The sequence below is a fragment of the Caretta caretta genome, chromosome 2 (assembly GCF_965140235.1).
Source record: "Caretta caretta isolate rCarCar2 chromosome 2, rCarCar1.hap1, whole genome shotgun sequence".
Taxonomy (NCBI): domain Eukaryota; kingdom Metazoa; phylum Chordata; order Testudines; family Cheloniidae; genus Caretta; species Caretta caretta.
This window is the reverse complement of record NC_134207.1, coordinates 97,878,678-97,897,386: the sequence shown is the minus strand read 5'-3', so window position 1 is coordinate 97,897,386 and position 18,709 is coordinate 97,878,678. Positions and strand designations below refer to the sequence as shown.

The following is an 18,709-nucleotide window of genomic DNA, read 5'->3' as shown; positions in this document are numbered from 1 at the left end:
CATCCAAATACTGAAAGCTATGTTGTCGGTCTTTTATATGCTCTTGTGTGATGATACAAGTAATTCATTAGTAGCTGTTCAAGAGAATTTAGAGATAATGAAGACTGCATGCTTCATTATAAAGGTTTAAGAATGAATTATGAAATATTAACATTTCATACAATGAAATACAGCTTCTTTCTTGCTAAAATGTTCCAGGTAAGGTTCACCTCCCTTGGAATCGGATCAGCTCTTACATCTCTTGAATTAGGGTGCATTGCTTTAGCAGAGAGCTGTCAGAACATTTCAGGAGGGTTATGGGGAACAGTGATAAACATTCTTCTGGACCAATCAGAATGTAGCATGGTACGCAGAGAGGTATGTCTTTGTTTGTCCTCCTATTGTCCATGAATACACATTTCTCTTATGAATGTATCTTCAAGGGAAAAAATAGTACAAGATGCTTCCTTTGTAAGCTGTTACTGAGAGGAAAGCTTTCAAGACTTTCTCAGGTGGCACAACATTCCTGCTGCCTTGTAAGTTAAATGCTACCTAATGAAATACATCTTTTTCTTGTCTTGTCTTAGCATTCGCTTGAAAAGCGCCAGAGACATGACTACTAATGTAAAGCAGAAGTAATTTGTTTCAGTGATATGCTAGTCTCAGTGGGGTCATAAAAATAATGAGTTGCACACAAAGATACTGTCTGCTGTTGCTTTATTTAACCTTATAAGAATAATCTCTAGCCATTCTTGCTATACATTTTTAAAGCATCTTGAATTCTAGACTGCAAATGGTTTTAAGTTCATTTTGATATGGTATATAATGCAGGGGCTTTTCTTGTCTGCTTTTCTCCATGTTAAAAGAAATTAAAGGTTGGGTTCACTTTATGCTCATTACTTAACTTTGTACATTAAACTGTATTTTTCTTTTATATAGAAAAGTGTATCAAAATACTAATTGGTAATAAGTGACATATATGTGCTACAGATTGTAAATTAGAATCTTAATCCTCTGCAGTTCAAGACCACTTTCACATTGGTAGCACACCACAGCACTGTGTAAAATAAGCTATTAAATTATACGTACAATTTGTATTTGTCATCCAGTAGCTGCTTACTTAATTTAAATAGTTTAAAAAAATACTCTAGAGGTCTGTCTTTTCACATGTTATTCAATGGGTGGTTTGTAAGCAACAAAAACTGCAAGGTGATGACTAGTAGTTTGTCTATTGCTAGCTAAGAACACCATGATACTCAAATATAAAGCAAACTTGTGTACACTTTCAAAACCAGTGTATGCTACTGGTCTCCGTTGCAACTTCTGTTAAATTCTGGAATATGCTCAAATTTTATTTATACGTTGACAGTTTAAGGTTGATGCACTATTCATGAATAAGCATCAGAGGTATATTTTTGTTCAGTGTAGCAGGTATTTATAATACAATAAGCATCTCACCTTAAATAGAAAATTCTTATTTCTTGTTTGTTGATAAACCCATTCCCAGGATACCTCTCATGGACTGGGAGGAAGCCTTATCAACAGGTCAGCGATTGAACTGTAGGATGATGAAATCACAGAAGTGTAGGTCTGAGGGGACGTTTAGAGGTCATCAAGTCCAGCCTTCGGTGCTGAGGCAGGATCAAGTAAAACCTAGTGCATTCCTAGAGAGGTGTTTGTCCAACCTGTTCTTAAAAAATCCATTGAGGATTCCACAACCTCCCTTGGAAGCCTGTTCCAGGACTTAACTTTCTAACTATAAGGGTAGTTTTCCCTAATATCTAACCTAAATCTCCCTTGCTGCAGGGTTAAGCCCATTATTTCTTGTCCTACCTTTTAGTGAATATGGAGAACAATTGATCACCATCCTCTTTATAACAGCCTCTAACATATTTGAAGACTGTTATAAGGTTCCTGCCTCCCCCTTCAGTCTTCTTTTCTCAAGCCTAAGCATGCCTAGTTTCTTAACTTTCCTCATAGGCCATGTTTTCTAAACCTCTTATAATTTTTGTTGCTCTCCCATAGAATCTATCTCCAAATTCTCCACATCGTTTTTAAAGTGTAGAGCCTCAAACTGGACATAGTACTCCAGCTGAGGCCTTTCCAGTGCTAAGTAGAGAGGACAGTTACCTCCCGGATATTATGCACAACACTGCTGTTAATGTACTCCAGAATAATATTAGCCTCTTTCACTACTGTGTCACACTTTTGGCTGATATTCAGTTTGTGATTTGTTATAACAGGTCTTTTTCTGCAGTATTACCACCTAAGCCAGTTATTCCCCATTGTGTAGTTGGGAATTGGGTTTTCCCTTCCTAAGTGTAGTACTTTGGCACTTGTCTTTATTGAGTTTCAACTTGTTGATTTCACATCAATTCTCTAATTTGTCAATGTCATTTTGAATTCTTATCCTATCCTCAAAAGTGCGTGCAACCCCTCTGAGCTTGGTGTCATCCACAAATTTGATAAGCCTACTCTCCACTCCATTATCCATTCATTAGTGAAAATATTGAATAGTACTAGACCCAATACTAACCCCTGTGGGACACTACTAGATACGCCCTCCGTTTGGTAGTGAGTCATTAATAACTACTCTGAGTGTAGTCTGTCAACCAATTTTGCGCCCATCTTATAATCATTTCACCTTGATAGTATTTCCCTGATTTGCTCATGGAAATATCATGTGGGACTGTGTCAAAAGCCTTACAAAATCAAGATGTATCAGGTCTACTGGTTCCCCTTATTCCTTAAGCCTGTAATCCTGTCAAAGAAAGAAATTAGGTTGGTTTGCCATGATTTCTTCTTTACAAATCCATGCTGGCTATTCCTTGTAACCCTACTGTCCGCATGGTCCTTACAAATTGATAGTTGAATATTTTTTTCCAGTTTCTTTCCAGGTATAAAAGTTAGACTGACTGGTTTATAATGTCCTGGTTGTCTTTGTTCCCCTTTTTGAAGATAGGTGCTATGTTTGTCCTTTTCCAGTCCTCTTGAATCTCACCGACCTCCATGACTTCTCAAAAATAAATTGCTAATGGTTCTAAAATTGCTTAAATACCCTAGGATGAATTTCATCAGGACTTGCTGACTTGATTACATCTAACTTACCTAAACATACTTTCACCTGTTCTTTCCTTATTTTCGCTTGTGTTCCTTTTCCCTTGTTGTTAATATTAATTGTGTTGAGTATCTGGTCAGCATTAACTTCTTTAGTGAAGGCTGAAGCAATATAGGCATTAAGAAATTCAGCCTTCTTGAAATGAATCTATAGGTTTGTTCTGATATCTCAGCTCAGAGCTAGACACACTCATCCAAACGGGGCTGAATCTGTGAACCATTTATGAATTTAATGTAACACACTTCTCAATTTAAAATGAAATAGTAATTTTCCTTCTCTGTTTTCCCTGTAGCCATAATAAAGCTTTGAACTGCATGAGTCACCTTCTATTGAAAAATAGAGCTAGGAATGTTCAGCCAATCATTTATATCTTTTAGTTGTGTTGAAAGAGTTTAAAATAACATCTGTAAATGTCTTTTCAGTTTGCTTCAGTGATCACAGTGCAACCAAGATGTAGTTAGATTCAAGCTTTATAACTGAGTTTTAAGACATTAAAAAACACTTCAGCCAAACATTTACTTAACAAATTACCTATTCCAAATAAAACCACTTGTGAGCATTGCTGCACAAAAAAAGCTTTCAAGGAGTTTAAACCTCTCATATTGTAAAACTTAATGCTCACATCATCATAGAGCTGTTGGGATCATCTTTTATTGTATTTTCTAAAATGATTTAATGACACTAGATAGAATTATTTCACATTTTATCATTGAACACATTGTTTAAAATATGCCCTAGATATTTAAAGGGGAAAACTTAAGTGGCATTGGCACTGTGTTGTTTGTGTGGCAGCATGTGTTTGGTGCTACACAAAAAAAGAAAGACACTGTCCTGCACCAGTGATCTTACAATATAAACAAAAATAGTCAAGCACATAAATGCATTGAGGGTCATTGTTGAAGGACTTCGCTGAAGTGCAGTGTCTTAAAAAGAGTCAACTTGAAATCTACTCATTCTTTTTTAAGTTTAAAGTAGTTTGTTTCTACACCTGCCCCAGACTTCCTCTGCCTTTTTTGATGTGTTTACAATCTCATTTCCCTGTTCTTTTAAAATATTTTTCTCTTTACTGCTGCTCTGTAAAATCTACACAAACATTATACTGGGAAAACAGTTAAACTGCTGTACAAAATGCTTTTAGTTTCCCAAAGTAAAGATTTTTTTTCCCTCTAATGTCTTTGTTTGAGTAGTTTTAGGTGTTCGTGATTTTTAAGGTGACTGTGTGCCTTTTAAACTTTCTAGAAGCTTGAAATTTGAAACAGCCTCAGTAATATTTCAGGCAGCGGGGTGACTTGCTGATTAACATATCAGTTTGACCTATGCTTTTGCTTTTAGAGTGCTGTTGGATCTGGTTACTTTGCTTTGTTTAGCTGCTGCAGCAAGATGGCAGTATCGATGCTTTCATTTCTTTTTTTTAGGCTGCTTTTATTCTTCAGAACCTTCTTGTAATCCCAATGCTAACTGAAGAAGTGAAAGATTGTGCTTGGCAGGTGAGTAACTACATTTTAATAAGAAAAGTCCATGTGGTAGAAGTAGATTAATTGAAATTAAAATAATTTTGCATCCTCAGATATTTATTGCATGTAAGTATAAGTGAAAGAAATCATTCTGTGTAGTTGTCAGAACTGATTCAGGTATTTTTCAAGAGAAAAATATGAATATTCATATTCTTTTCATGTTTTCAGTTAGAGTTGGAGAGAAAAAATATCTTTTTGTTTAACTATATGGAATGCAACATACAAAGTGTAGCTGATAGTGATATTACGTAACATGAGTAATTCAGATTCCTTGAGACATATTAGTAATTTGTTTTGGCCAAACTCAGAATGTGATATTACTTAGGTAGGGGGGAAAAGATCCCTTTGGGCATATATTTTAATACATTATAAAACATCTTAAAAGTATCAGTAGGTGGAAACAAAGTAGTCATTTTTACCCCCCCTCCACACCCCCCCCCCAAAAAAAGGGGGTGGGGATCATGCTGTGTAAATAACCTTGGTCGCTCTTTTAAAATTTAAAATTTCAAGCGCCTCTATATATTCCAGCTTGTGGGATATGGTACGCCTGGTGTTGAGATGTGGAACTGCCTTGAAAAGCCATGCTCATTAGTGGGTGCATGAGAGGCCTTGCATGAGGGTGATGTCCTTTCCCTTCTCTGTTGAGGGACTGCACCCTTCAACCACCTCAGTTCTTCGCCATCATCAAAGAGAGTGAGCAGATCTCACCTTTGTGTTCTTAGACTAGACCTTCCCTTATCCTAGGGTAAGATTTTCTTGTAAACATTTAGAGTGGCACAATGTAGAGTTCTTCCCTTGTCCCAGGGGTCTTTAGCCCCTTAACAGGACCATTTTGAGCCCAGAACCACATAAGGACTTCAAGAGGTACATTTCCTACCTGGTGATCATATCAAAAAGAGACACTCACATTCAGTGCCTTCTGTGGCTGGGTGAGATCTACTTGGAAAATCAGTATGCAGTTTATATGCCTTTACTTGCTGTGCCATAAGAGAGAGATGCTTGAGGCTTCAGTCCCATCTAGTTCTCAATGTATATAGCCTGGTACTCTGATGGGCTCATTGGGGGTGCAGAGACCAGCCTCCGTGCCAGCGTCTTGTTACATACGACCCAAGATACACTTTCCACTTCGGCTTCAGTGCTGCCTTCTGTTACTGTCTTGAAACCAGAATCTCTTTGGCCTTATATTTAGAGCAAAGCCCTTACCCAACACCACTGGTGCTGGCTAAATCTAAAGCACAATCAAAGAACCATCATTGCCTATTAAGTTCTCAGTAGCCTTGGTGATACTGGAGAAGTGCCCATCTGAGCACCTACTCCTTATTTTGAACCATTGAACCTGTCTAGCACTGACTCCTCTGTTGCAGCACCACAAGCCTGCTCAGGACCCATTTGGATAAAAAGGAGAAGAGGAAGCATATGGCCCCACAAGAGAGGCAAAAACAGAACACAAAAGAGGAAGTGCCATTTCTCTCCACTTCTGTACTCTGACCAACAAGTGATTTGAAGACATAGACAGCGGTGCTGTTGCCTCTTCTCCACACTCCTCCAGATCCAGATGTCATGACACCAATTTAACTTGGACCTCTCAAAAGTTTAGATTCTGCTAACACCTTTGATTTCTCTGTTTTGAGAATCCCCTGACTCAAACACAAGACACCAAACCTCTTCCTTTGCCTCAAATCCACACATCATCATACGGAGGCCCTCTTCAATTACTCATGGTAGCCATATGTGCAGCACTTGTCTTTTGGAAGTTGCAAGAAAACATCAGCACTGGTGCTAATAACTGGTACACTCTGTTAGTACCAATGCCCTCATCAGCACCTGTCTCTCATTCTGCATAACCATAGCCTTCCTTGTCTGCACCAGTCCCCCAGATCTGCAGAAAATTTTGCCTATATCTCAGGAATAGAATTGAAACTCTATCAGAGGGACCCTGCAAGACTCCTTTTTTTGAGGCACATTCAGATGGCACCTCCCAAGAGGATCAACAAGGATTGAGGAGAACATTCCTATCTCTTATCTGTGGAGGCTAGAATACTATCATTGTAGTGTATCCAAAACCAAATCCACTTCATTTCATTACAGCTTTTAGGGGATGAGAACATGAAGGTAGACCCTCAAATATGGCCCGTTTTAGTCTTTGTATATGACCGTTAAATTTAGCTGATGTACTTTTAGGCCTGGTCTACACTAAAAGGTTAGTTGACCAAGCTACATCACTCAGGGTTGTGAAAAAAATCGACATTCCTGAGGAACATAATTAAGCTGATCTAACCCCCAGTGTAGGCAGATCTAGCTTGATGGAAGAATTCTTCTATCTACCTAGTTACCTCCTCTTGAGGAGGTGGATTACCTATGCCAGTGGAAGAACCCGTCCCATTGGCATAGATAGCATCTACATTGAAGAGCTACAGCGGTACAGCTGCAGCATTTGAAGTGTAGACAAGCCCTTAGAGAGTTGAGAATTATAATATGAAGACATTTGCAAGAGGTAGCCATTGTAACATTTTAATATTGGTTACAAAGATTTTCACAAAAATGCTTTGTCTTTTTATAAAAGAAGTTTCAAAGGCTTAAAAGTAAGGTGTGAAAGAATCAAATCACAATATTCCAAATGAGGTATAACAAATTTGTAACTTCTACTAGTACTGATTTGAGTTAAAGTAATTCTTATTAAGAAACGCAATTTAGCTGAAATGTCATTTGTCACTTAAGTATTCATGCTGAAAGATATTATCAAACAAGATTTCAAGGTAACTGGTTGAGTTAATACAGTAGAGAGTCAAGTCACCAATTTAAAATGTAAAATTACTACCAGGATTAAATTTTGTACTGGAAAAAAATATAGCTTCCTCCTCTCCTTGGTGTCAAGTGTAAGGTGATTTATCTGTAAACCATCTAACACAAGAACGTTCAAAAGAAAAGCTGACAAAAGGAATATGGAGGGTAGTAGGGAAAAGTGTCATAGGCATGCAGTGCATTAAGATTTTTATTCCTGAGGCAAACATTTAAAAGGTTGTTAATAGAGAATGCAGCCCAGATTTTGGATGTTAATGTTTATTGCATAGTTAGTGTAGTTATTTTTCTTGATGGCAGCAAGCTCTGTCTCTCCCATGTCTTTAAAATGGCAAAACAAACTTTTGCCATCGGTAAAAATCAACCCATATAATTTGATGATGTTGGATCACAACACAGTATGTTATCTCAAGGTTGTTGAAGTCCGTGCATGCTGTGAACATAATTGGTGAAAGACTTCAGTGCTTTTTAGCACACCCCTGTGGCCATGAATGGCTTGGGACAAGGTTTTTAAACTGGCATAGGCATCTCTGGATATCAAAACTTGAACTCAGTGTCATCACATGCATTGTCTGCAAAATTCCCTGATTATGCAGAAGTTGTGGTTGATATAATTAATGCATAGTGCTGATAGCTCTGTGCATATGGAGTGCAACCCTGTAACTCATTGTTAACAATTTATACGAAGCAGAGAAGTGTTTGTCAAAGTAACTGTTGCATTCTTATTGTGTTTCAATTGGTGCAAAAGGCAAAAAATGTTGATTATTTGGACAGTTATGTATTGATGCTACATTACGCACACTAAAAAGAAGAAAAGGTACTGCTGGGTTATTACTCAGAATAACTTTATAACCCAGAGTATACTTTGTCCTTCTAGTTTGTTACCCACTTGTTTTTCTTCCAGTTAAGCTTAAATTCTGCAGAAATTGATACGTTAGGGCCTGATTTGAGTCCCATTGATGGTGACAGGAGTCTTTCCATTGACTTAAATGGGCTATGAATCAACTTCCATGCCCTTTATATACCAAATAAAGCCACCACCAATGGCACGTTGTTTTTTCTTTCAAGGAATTTTTACAATAGTTTCTCTTAAAGCAACGTGAACTGCTATTAGGACTTCTTTTCAGAGTAAGCTTTTCTTGTAATGTGCTTTGTTTGAACGTTACTCAGTGTGAGTTCCATTGTCAAGTAATTCTTAATTATTTTTTACAGTAAGTTCAAATTAGGTCTAGTGAAATCTAGTTGAATGTTAAGTTCATTACATATCATGTTGGGAAAATATTTTTAATCTAAGAAGTCACTGTAATAGTCTTAGATTGGAGACAGTCCTGTTAAGTCTTTCTCAAAAGGTGTAATACAAGTCTTCAGATTTATTTTTTTCTAAATTCACTGCCTAAAAATGAGTGCTTTAGAAACTCCTTGGCTTAAAATCATTCCCTATCCCTCCTTGTAGCCTTATATTTATTTAGCTGTGTCAGATTTTCTCTTACTGTTCGGTATATTTTATTTTCTGAATAGGTTTATATTTCTTATTGGATTGGAATGAATGGATGCATCTTAGTGTTTCTGTAGCTTCAATCAGTGTCTAATTTGTTCAGGATACTTATGTTTAGGGGCAGAGAAATTAAGTATATTAGAGTGCTGTGAAGGTGCAATGTCCTTTAGTGGATCTGCTGTCACCCCTGAACTCTTAATATTATTTTTATTGTTAAAAGTAAGGAACTTTCTCGTTAAAGAGTATTATGTGCATTGTAGCATATGCCCTCTCAGTGCATGGTTTAGCAGCAGCATCTATTGGCTTCTGAGCCAAGATTTCTAAGATTCCTTACGTTATTTTAGCAACTTTAGCTTTGCTCAAAGCTACTCCTTTTTCCCCTTTGAAATGAACTGTCAGTCGCTATCCATGAACAGAATTAAATGAGAAATTATAACAACTTTCTAGAGGCTTATTGTAAAGCTATCTTGATGATCTATACAGGATCAAACACAGATTGAGATTCATACTTATAATTAGCCACCAGAAGTCTAGCTGTTTAACGGTTAAGTTATTTTAAAACAACCAGTTTTTTTATTACTACTTGTGATTTACAAAAAAGTCCTAAAACTGCATTCATTTGTGATGAATGCTTACAAACCCATACAATGTGTGACTGAACACGTTGCCATGATACGGAACATGTTTGTTTGTTTATTTTAGTTAAATATAATTTATATGGTGAGACTTTTCTTCAGATAGACTGTATAGAAAAGTTTTGGGCTTTGTTTCCGCCATGGGGGAGTATGTTTTGTAATGTAGATTCCTGTAAAGAAATACATTTTGATTACCCTGGTTTCCTCAGGGGCCTTGTGTACATGATGAAGAGTCTGGTCTGTCTCAGATAGGAAAACCTGCCCTTCAGGCTCTATTATATCATTGCCACTTCTATGAACATTTGAATCAGATGGTGAAGCACTGTTACCTAGGTCGATACACATTTGATTTGAATTGTTCCGTGGGAGAAAGCTGCATGGCAGAGAAAAATGGCATAAATGGTAAGTGACATTATTTATAACTTCATAATAACTTTATAATAATGCTTTTAAGCCAAATGCTCTTCTAGCTTGGAATTCACCTGTATGTGTTTTTACAGAACGTCGTGTTTATTCATTGCAACTGTCATTTTAAATTGAATGTATAGTTAAAGTTAGAATTGTTGGTCTCTTAAAGATGTAAGAATGAAAATTTCAGTTCATCTACTCCAGTATCCTAGAGACAATTATGTATTTTGTGTATGTGTTCGTAGAAGTTATAAATGGAAAATACCTGTTAGATCATCCAGTCCATCTTCCTGCAAAAGGTAAAGATGATGGGAAAATATTTAATTTAACTTTTAAGAGGTGTGACTTTGCAGTACAATAGCAATGAGAAAGTTCAGAGAGGCATTGAATATGTGGCCGGTTCTTAAAAGTGAAGCGGCCTTCATAGCCTCTTGAGAAGACACAACTTGTGTGTCTTAAGGCACCTCCCCAGGGACTCTTTAACAGAGTGGTGCAATTCAGACTTACTCTGATATATGACATAGCAAGGAATGTTGTGTGGCGAATATAGGATATTATTCAACGCCTATGGAAGTAAATTCTCTTTGTCCTCAGTGGGTCAATGATTGAACTCATACTGATGCAAGACAGGAGAGGAGAATTAGCTATAACTCCATATATAGGTTGTCCAAAACCAGGTTTGACATAGTATCTTTTTTTACTACAGCATTGCACGGACTCAGAGAATGCATGGCTAGGATCTCAGCAGTGAAATGATTATACATCACCTTGAAATTACTACTCCTTGAGCTAATTTCCAGCAGGACAGCACCCTTACATTAATGTACTTAGAACTGTTCTATACCACAGAAAGATGCTCTTCAATCAGAAACATAGTTTTGGAAAATCTCTGTCTAAAATCTTTTTAGGGTCATTGTTGACTCACTACACTTCCTCACATTACATTTCTTTGTCATTTTTCACAATAGGTTCTTCTTGGCTTATCCTATCTAGATTTCCTTAAACTATTCTATTAATTCCTTAGTATTTTATGTGTTTTCCTTACTTACACTCTGCAGTGACTTGAAAGAAGTTCACCCAAGGTGCAAAATATCTGTTTCTAAGGAAAGAAAAACCAAAACCTATCTTGGACTCTTACTGGATTTTTACTGCTGCAATTTTTAGTATTTTTATATGTAACCATACAGCCTTGTGCTGTACAAAGCTAAGCAGAATTGGGTTTGGTAATTATTTTCATGAGAGACCTCAAAGGAAAGCCTTCTGTAGTACCATACAGTATATTGTTGGTGACATAGTATGTTGCACTTTTCATTCCTTGGTGAGCATAGTATGTTGCTCACCTTTCCTCTCTTTGCTGGAGTCCTAACGGGTGTTGGGGATTAGGAGAAGTGGTGGAGGGAACTGAGGTGGTTGGAGCACCAGGCCCAGTTTTATAGCCCCGCCCTTAGAATATTGGCATATGCCAAAGGAGGGGGTTAAGAGGGACTCATGTGCACTCCTGTGGCCACTGCTAATAAAAGTTCCACTGTCTGAGCTGCCTCCGGCTGGCACATCCCCTAAGTGGGAATAAGCAGCTCCTGTCTCAAAGAACTCTGGTTACAAGTAAGTGACCTTCATTTGCTTAGTAACTTTATTTTCCTGGTTGATTATACCCACCTTCCTTTCCATGCTTTCTCTACCTTTCCCCCCATAAAAATAAAATCTTAAAACACAATAGTTGAAAAGTTAGTTATTATTTCCTCTTTCTGCAGATTTTGATGACTCTGTTAATCTTTGGAGAGTTCCATCCAGTCAAAGCCAATCTCCGAGTTCTCAGTCAACATCTGATACTATGGTAAATACCGAAGTATTGCATGCATATTACATTTAATATTGTTTATATAATATTTTCAAGAAAACAGACAGTAATGTAAGTGCTAAAACTGTAAAAATTGCAAAACTAAGCTAAACAATCATCAAGCTGTACACTTGTTTAGTTTTAGTAAATTGAGTAAAACCTCTGCATTTAGTCACGAATGCAAGTTCAGAAATAATGGCTTAAGTTACCCAGTTACATATGCAAGTAAACTTCAATTCTAGAGCCTCTAAATCTGATGAAGTTTCCTAAAAATTATGTTGTAATTTGATCTAATGAGTAAATCCAAATGAAGTTGTTCCTAGCTACTTTTTACTTTGTCCAAACTAATGGTTAATGGTTATGCCTCAGCATAACATGTCACAAAATCATGACAATGTGTCAGAATTTCATTGTATGCAGGTGCAAAGTCACAACATCTTTTGGGCCCCCAAAATGTTTTTAGAATATATGAAAATTCCACAAGCAGTGTTTGCAAGACACAGGACATTAGCAAATCTCTTTCTGGCTAGAAGAATGATAGCTGCAGTACAAGACTTCAGGCATATATTATCCCTCAAGATATTAATTGTAAACCAAGAGAAATTGAAATGGATCCTCATGGCTGAAAGAAGGGATTCATAGGATCTCTGAAAAGGAAAAAAAAAATCGTATAATGTTCATATATTACCTGATGTAAGTTTTACATGTCTTGTCTACTCAGGGTTTCCCAAATGATAGGTCATGACTCCCCAGAAGGTTTTGAGATGTTGCACAAACATTTTAAGTTTAATAAAATGTAATTCAGTAAACTTAAAATGATAAAAAATAAATACAACAGAAACCCTTTAATGATATGTACCTTGAGGTCACTGTATTGTTATAACCTGAGCACTTGAGGTGAAACTATCTGTATGAGGAACTTAGATACCTTATTATCTAGAACTTCCAAGTAAGCTTGCATTTCAGACAACCGCCAAAAAATGTGTCCAAAAGTATTGGCAAGACCTCTCCAAAAAGATTCAGATCTGTTTTGAAAGCAGGGATGTTCGTGGTACCGATAATGGAATTAAAGGGGCACTTGGTCCACCTTGTAAAAAGACCTCAAACCTGAAAGTGAAAGATGGTACCATATTGACTGACAGGCAAAAACAATTTGATGGACTGAGCATTACAAAGAACTCTATTCAAAGGATGCCATTATCTGTGATACTGCTTTAGCTGCCATTCCCCAGCTTCCAACGATGTAGGAGCTGGACAAACACCAACTCTTGAAGATGTAGAGAAGACTATCGAAGAGATTGTGCCTAGGAAAGCTTGTGAGTGACATCTGTGCACTTCTGCATGCCTGTTGGGAAGAAAGCCATATACCCCAGGATCTGAAAGATGCAAAGATAATTATATAAAAATAAAGGGGACAGGGCAGGCTGCAACAACTATCAAGGGAAATCTTTGCTCAATGTGGTTGGCAAGGTGCTTGCAAGGGTCCTGTTGAAAAGACTCCAAGTCCTTGCTGAGAGAGTCTACCCTGAGAACGGTGTGAGTTCAGAGCTGGATGCTCCATTCCTGACACATCCTTCACATTGCACTTGTTGCAAGAAAAAAGCTGGGAACAGGCACCTCTCTATCTAGCATTCATTGACCAACAAAAGGCCTTTGACACCGTTAGCAGGAATGGCGTCAATAAGATCCCTGTTGAAAATTGGCTATCTACAAAAGGTGCTCTCCCTATTCAAGGAGTTCCACGAGGGAATGAAGGTAACCATCCAGTATGAAAATGAAACATCATCCAAGTTTAGTATTGATACTGGTATGAAGCTGCGTCTTAGCACCCACTGGCTTTGGTATCTTCTTTTCTATTCTTCTTAAGTATGCCTTTAGAAATGATCGATCTGGCATACTAATTGAATTGAGGATGTACGGCAGCTTATTTAACATCAGATGATTCCAGCATAGAAGGCATGACACTCAACTTACTATTTGGGATCGTCTTTTCGCAGATGACACTATACTCATCTGTAATTCACCCGATGAACTGCAGGTCATGGTGAACAAGTTTCGATGAATGCACCAAGTTTGGCATGGTGTAATCGGTATAAAAAAAACAGTTGGCTCGTTACGGAGTACCACATTCCACCTAAAATCTATGTCAATCATGAGGCTCAGGACAACATGGATCACTTCTGCTATCTCAGCTCAATTCTTACCAATTCGTAACCTGGATAGGGAACTTAACGCTAGAATCAGCAAAGCTTCATTTACCTTTGGCAAACTTACCTCACCTATTTGGAACAACAGGTTGCTAACCCTGAACACAAAGGTGGCTGTTTATCAGGCTTGTGTCCTTAGTACCCTCCTTTACGATTGTGAAAGCTGGTTTACGTACTCCAAGCAGGAGCAAAGATTGAGCCGTTTCCACGTCCAGTGTCTTAGAAAAATCTTTGGAGTTACTTGGAACCAAGTGGATCACCAATAACGAGATCCTTGAGAGAACCAACCTACAATCTATGCAAACTATGCGGGACTTTCACAGGCTTTGCTGGTTGGGCACATGGAGTACATGCCTCAAGATCGTCTGCTGAAGGCTGTGCTTAATGGCCAATTTAAGAACTGCCCACAACACAGAGGAAGACCAAAGCTCCGATACAGTGACAAGGTGAAATAAGGCCTCAAGAAATTCAGCATTCCCACTGACAAGTGGGAAAATCATGCCCAGAATCGTTCAGTTTGGGGAAACCAGGTTAAGACTGGTGCAGCCACTGCAGAGAGCCATCAGAGTGCCCATGCTGAGGCCCACAGGTGAGCCAGGAAGCAGAGTATGCTTCAACCTCCATCTGGTGAGTGGACCTGTAGCCACAGGGGAAAGTTTGTTGCTCACATGTCGGGCTCTTTTCCCATACCATTGCTAAGCACTGCTGACAGACCAACTTTGTTGTGTTTCCTTTCATCTATCAAGATGTTGGACAGCCATCACCAGATGTGTATCTTTAAATTTGACCTTTCTCTAATTAAAGGTACCAAGAGAAGATTACTCCAAGCCCAACAGGTGTCATGCTTTCCCCATCACACCTGAGAAAGAGCCTAGATGTCTTAATTGGTGAGGAACTGCAGGAGCATTTATGTACAGTGCAGATTGTCTTGCTGACCCTAAGTAACTGAGAGTTGCCAGCTGGTAAACCGAATACAATGCTCTCCAGCAGGAACTGTTCTTTGATATTGTAATAGAAATAAAAAAATATCCAAATTCTTTTCCAGAGTGCTAATCTTTGTAAACTGAAGCTGCTTTTTGTGTCAACTAGTTGAACTTCAATATTATTTATGGAGGCAACTACTGCCTCTTTTTAGTGAATCTTTAGATCTGTTGGGTTATTTTTTGACATACTGAAACATAATGGTGTTCTTTTTCCTTTAATGAATAATGATGGTTTTGAGTGCCACGTAATTCCTACTTTCATTAAGCTATCTTACGCCAAAGACCTTGTTAAAATGGGTTCCTAATGCTCTTAAACAAGAGTGTTATTAAATTATTGTAGTTATTTTTGGTTTCTCCTACTTTTGACCTACTTCTAATGTAGAAATCATAAGTGCTTTCACTCCAATTAATCAGAGAAATTGACTGTTACTGAGAAAACTAATATAATACCTAGTTCTTGTATAGCAATTTTTCCTCCATAGAGCTCAAAATGCTTCACAAAGGAGATAAGTACAGTTGTCTGTATTTTACAGATGGAAAAACTGAGGCACAGAGAGGTGAAATAATTTTCTCAAGGTCACACAGCAGGGTAGTAGCAGAGCTTGAAATAAAATTCAGGTCTCCAGGGTCCAGTCCAGCCCTTTGACCTATCTGTTTGTTCACACTGCCTCCTGGAGCAGGATCATATATTGTAGGATCATATATGTACTGATTTTATACCATATCTGCATCTTTAGTTTTCTATCAGATTATAGTATGGATAGTGGAAACATGTAATTTCTACTTCTCAGAGGAAGTGTTTCCTTTCAGCAGATAGAGTATAGTAGTCAGAGTGTGGTGAAAGTACTCTTAAATAAGACATTTCTTTTTAACATTCCCTTTAATTAATAATATCACTGAACACAAGTGACAATTGTGTTATTTTTATTTGATTATCTTTATATTATAGTATTAGGTGTCCAAAGACCTCGATCAGTACTGGGGCCCCAACATTCTCAGTGTTGTACAAAGAGATAGGAAGTCACAGTCCGTGTCCAGGAGTGCTTATCATGTCAGCATGACCAGTTTGCAGTAACTTTTACAGAAGGTGGCGCAGTTTGAAGAAACTAAAGCCATCTCCAAAATGTGGCCATAACTTTCAGTGGTGACCATCCTTCCCAAGGGATCCTTCTCATTATTTTATAAATGTGTGTTTATGCTCTGGATCTATGGCTATCAGAGTGTTGTACAGTGAGGTGAATTAAACCTGGGATGGAGCTCTCACGAGAACTGATTATTCAAGGTCTGTTAGGGCAATGCCAATAGTTTGGGGGTGTGTGTGTTAATACTAATGGTAAAGAAAAAACCCTTAATTGGTAAGTAATGGTAGATGAAGGACAAAAACTCAAATTTCTTTTTTTTTCCATTTATGCTTTCCATTTTATTAGCTAACTCACAAATACCCCTTACTTCCCTGTCTTTTCCAATTTTCAAAAGCTTTAGTTTTTATGCCATAAGAAAGTTAAATTACTTCTGATGAGAGTACATAGGTAGTGGTAAAAATATCCTTTTACTGGATATGATGTCTTGTACCATAAGTTTATCACCATCAGAGCTGATTTGTGAAGGTGATAAGATCTTTCCTTCATAGGACAGCAGAACACTGTGAAAATGACATTGTATTATTGTATGTGTCCTGTTTAGATAGCAGAAAAATTCTGTTTTTAAGCTTTATCCTTCTGTGATGCTGTGAAGCCATTACCGTTACATTACCTTCACTGACTTCACTGGTGTAAGAAGCTAACCAGTTAAATTATTATGGATTTTTACTGACCTAAGACCTTGTTTTCCTTTTCTTGGGCTGTAAGATTCAGGCAGCTTGACAACACAAAGTAGGGATAAGGAAGCTGTAAAGTGTACATGTTTTATCTGTACTATATGCTGTGCTACTAATGGATTCTTGAAGTTTTGGATGACCATAATTGAGATTCCTTGTCTAAGCTTATTCTGTATGTAGTAATGAACTCATGGGCTTTCTTTCAACACTTCGGCACAGTTACGCCTTTGCTGGCTTATGTAACATTATTTACTAAAGCATTTTCTATGACTGTTGAAGAGTTTCTTTAAAAAGAAAGGAATTTGTGGCTTTAGCCAATCAGTAAAAAGATTTTCAGAGTTAAGGTGCAGTGCTGAATCAGTGCAGATCTGGCCATAATTGGGCATCTCTTCCCTTTGCTGACCACTGTGACTGCTGCTTTGTATTTGATTAACAAAAAAAATCCCACGCCCAATCTTCTGATTTTTTTTTTTAAGTAGTTTGGGTTTATTTTATTTCTGGATCCTGATCTTTACCGAATTACAAGATCACTGTGCTACACCTTTCTTTCTGAATGTACCAAGGCACTTCAGACCTGTCTGTGGGCCTGCAGGGATTGGCCAAACCTCCTTGTATCAGATTAGCTGCTTCTGGTGATGCAAACAGTGGTGATTCAACACTCCTGTGTTATCCATTAGCTTCATAACTTTTGAAGTTGATTTGAGGAAGTTGCAAGCAAGGCTTTCACATTATCCGTTTCTCCTTCTTTCTTTTACTTTCTTTCTTCCTCCCCATGTCCCTCCCAACAAAGCTGAGCAAGTCAAAGAGGAAGAGGTGAACGCCATCTGAGAAGAGACCCTCTCAGACCCTCAGATCTTCCCAAATCAGCAAACACTTGCTCAGAAACTACTTCACAGAGATGTCAATCTTCTTGAGTACTTGGGATTCAGCAAACTGGTCTCTGCTCATTCAAGGATTTTTCTTCATGAGTAAGCCCAAAGTTCCCCCTGAACAACCTGGTCTGGTCCACCTCTAAAGGGATAAACAACAGACTCCTGTCCCTGATTCTTAAGTGGTGAGTTAAGACCACTTGACGAGGAATCTGACATCCATTTTGACTCTCCATCTATGCAAAAGGAAGATCTGAGTTCTGTTAGGATGATCCCCTGCACTTCATCTCCAGTTATATATATTGGCGAATGAGGAGCATTATGTGTGATGTGAATAAGCTCAGGACACCTCCACCAGGATGGGTTATGATCTAAAAGGAGAGAACAGAGCAAAAAAAGTAGGTCCTCTGGGGTGACTACCATATGCTCAAAAGGTAAAAGGAAATCAAAAAGACCAAAAAAAAAAAAAAAAGGTGGATAAAGCCCAAAAGCTTTCCTGATGCTCGTCTATTTCCACAACCTCTAGCATCTCCCCCAAAGCAGGGAAGTTCCACATTGGATCACAGTAACGACGAACCTGAGAAGCATAAGGAAAATTTTCCATTCAACTTCATTTCTTTTTCAAGGAGGAATGGGAAACTCCTAACAAAGGTAAAAGGCTCTGTCAGCAAGCTTTGAAATTCTGTATAGGATTATAGAAACTTTCCCCTTCATTCTCCTCAAAGCCAGTGTAGGAATTGTACTTCCCACAAAGTTCCTGCAGAGAAAAAGATAGAAGCCGCTCTTAGAAGCTTCTTCAGAATCTCTGATAGCTCTATTTGCTGCCACATGTTTCACTAGAGCCACAATATCCCAGTACAACAAGCTAAAAAGACCCAATCTCATAATAAATTCAACTTGTATTATGGAAAATATCTGTAGTTACTGCATTTGTGATTCCATGAAACTAGTAGCAAGAGTTGTAGCTAGTTCAGTAGCTAGATGTCACATCTGGCTTTAGCAGATAGCTATTTAAAGTGCATTCTTGGTGCCTCAAAACTTTCTGGTGG

The 18,709-nt window shown here is 37.9% G+C and overlaps 1 protein-coding gene across 12 annotated transcripts in view; it reads left to right on the top strand.

The window, feature by feature from the left end:
* RTTN (rotatin) overlaps positions 1-18,709 on the top strand; it is a 151,048-nt gene that overhangs the window by 83,068 nt on the left and 49,271 nt on the right. For all 12 annotated transcript variants that reach the window (XR_007355250.2, XR_007355252.2, XR_007355251.2 and 9 more), the window contains 4 exons: positions 199-357; positions 4,513-4,584; positions 9,750-9,942; positions 11,700-11,782. Coding sequence is in view for 9 of the 12 variants with exons in the window: in XM_075125328.1 (XP_074981429.1) it covers positions 199-357; positions 4,513-4,584; positions 9,750-9,942; positions 11,700-11,782 (507 nt within the window). In the remaining 3 variants the exon portion in view is untranslated. The remainder of the gene's footprint in view (positions 1-198; positions 358-4,512; positions 4,585-9,749; positions 9,943-11,699; positions 11,783-18,709) is intronic.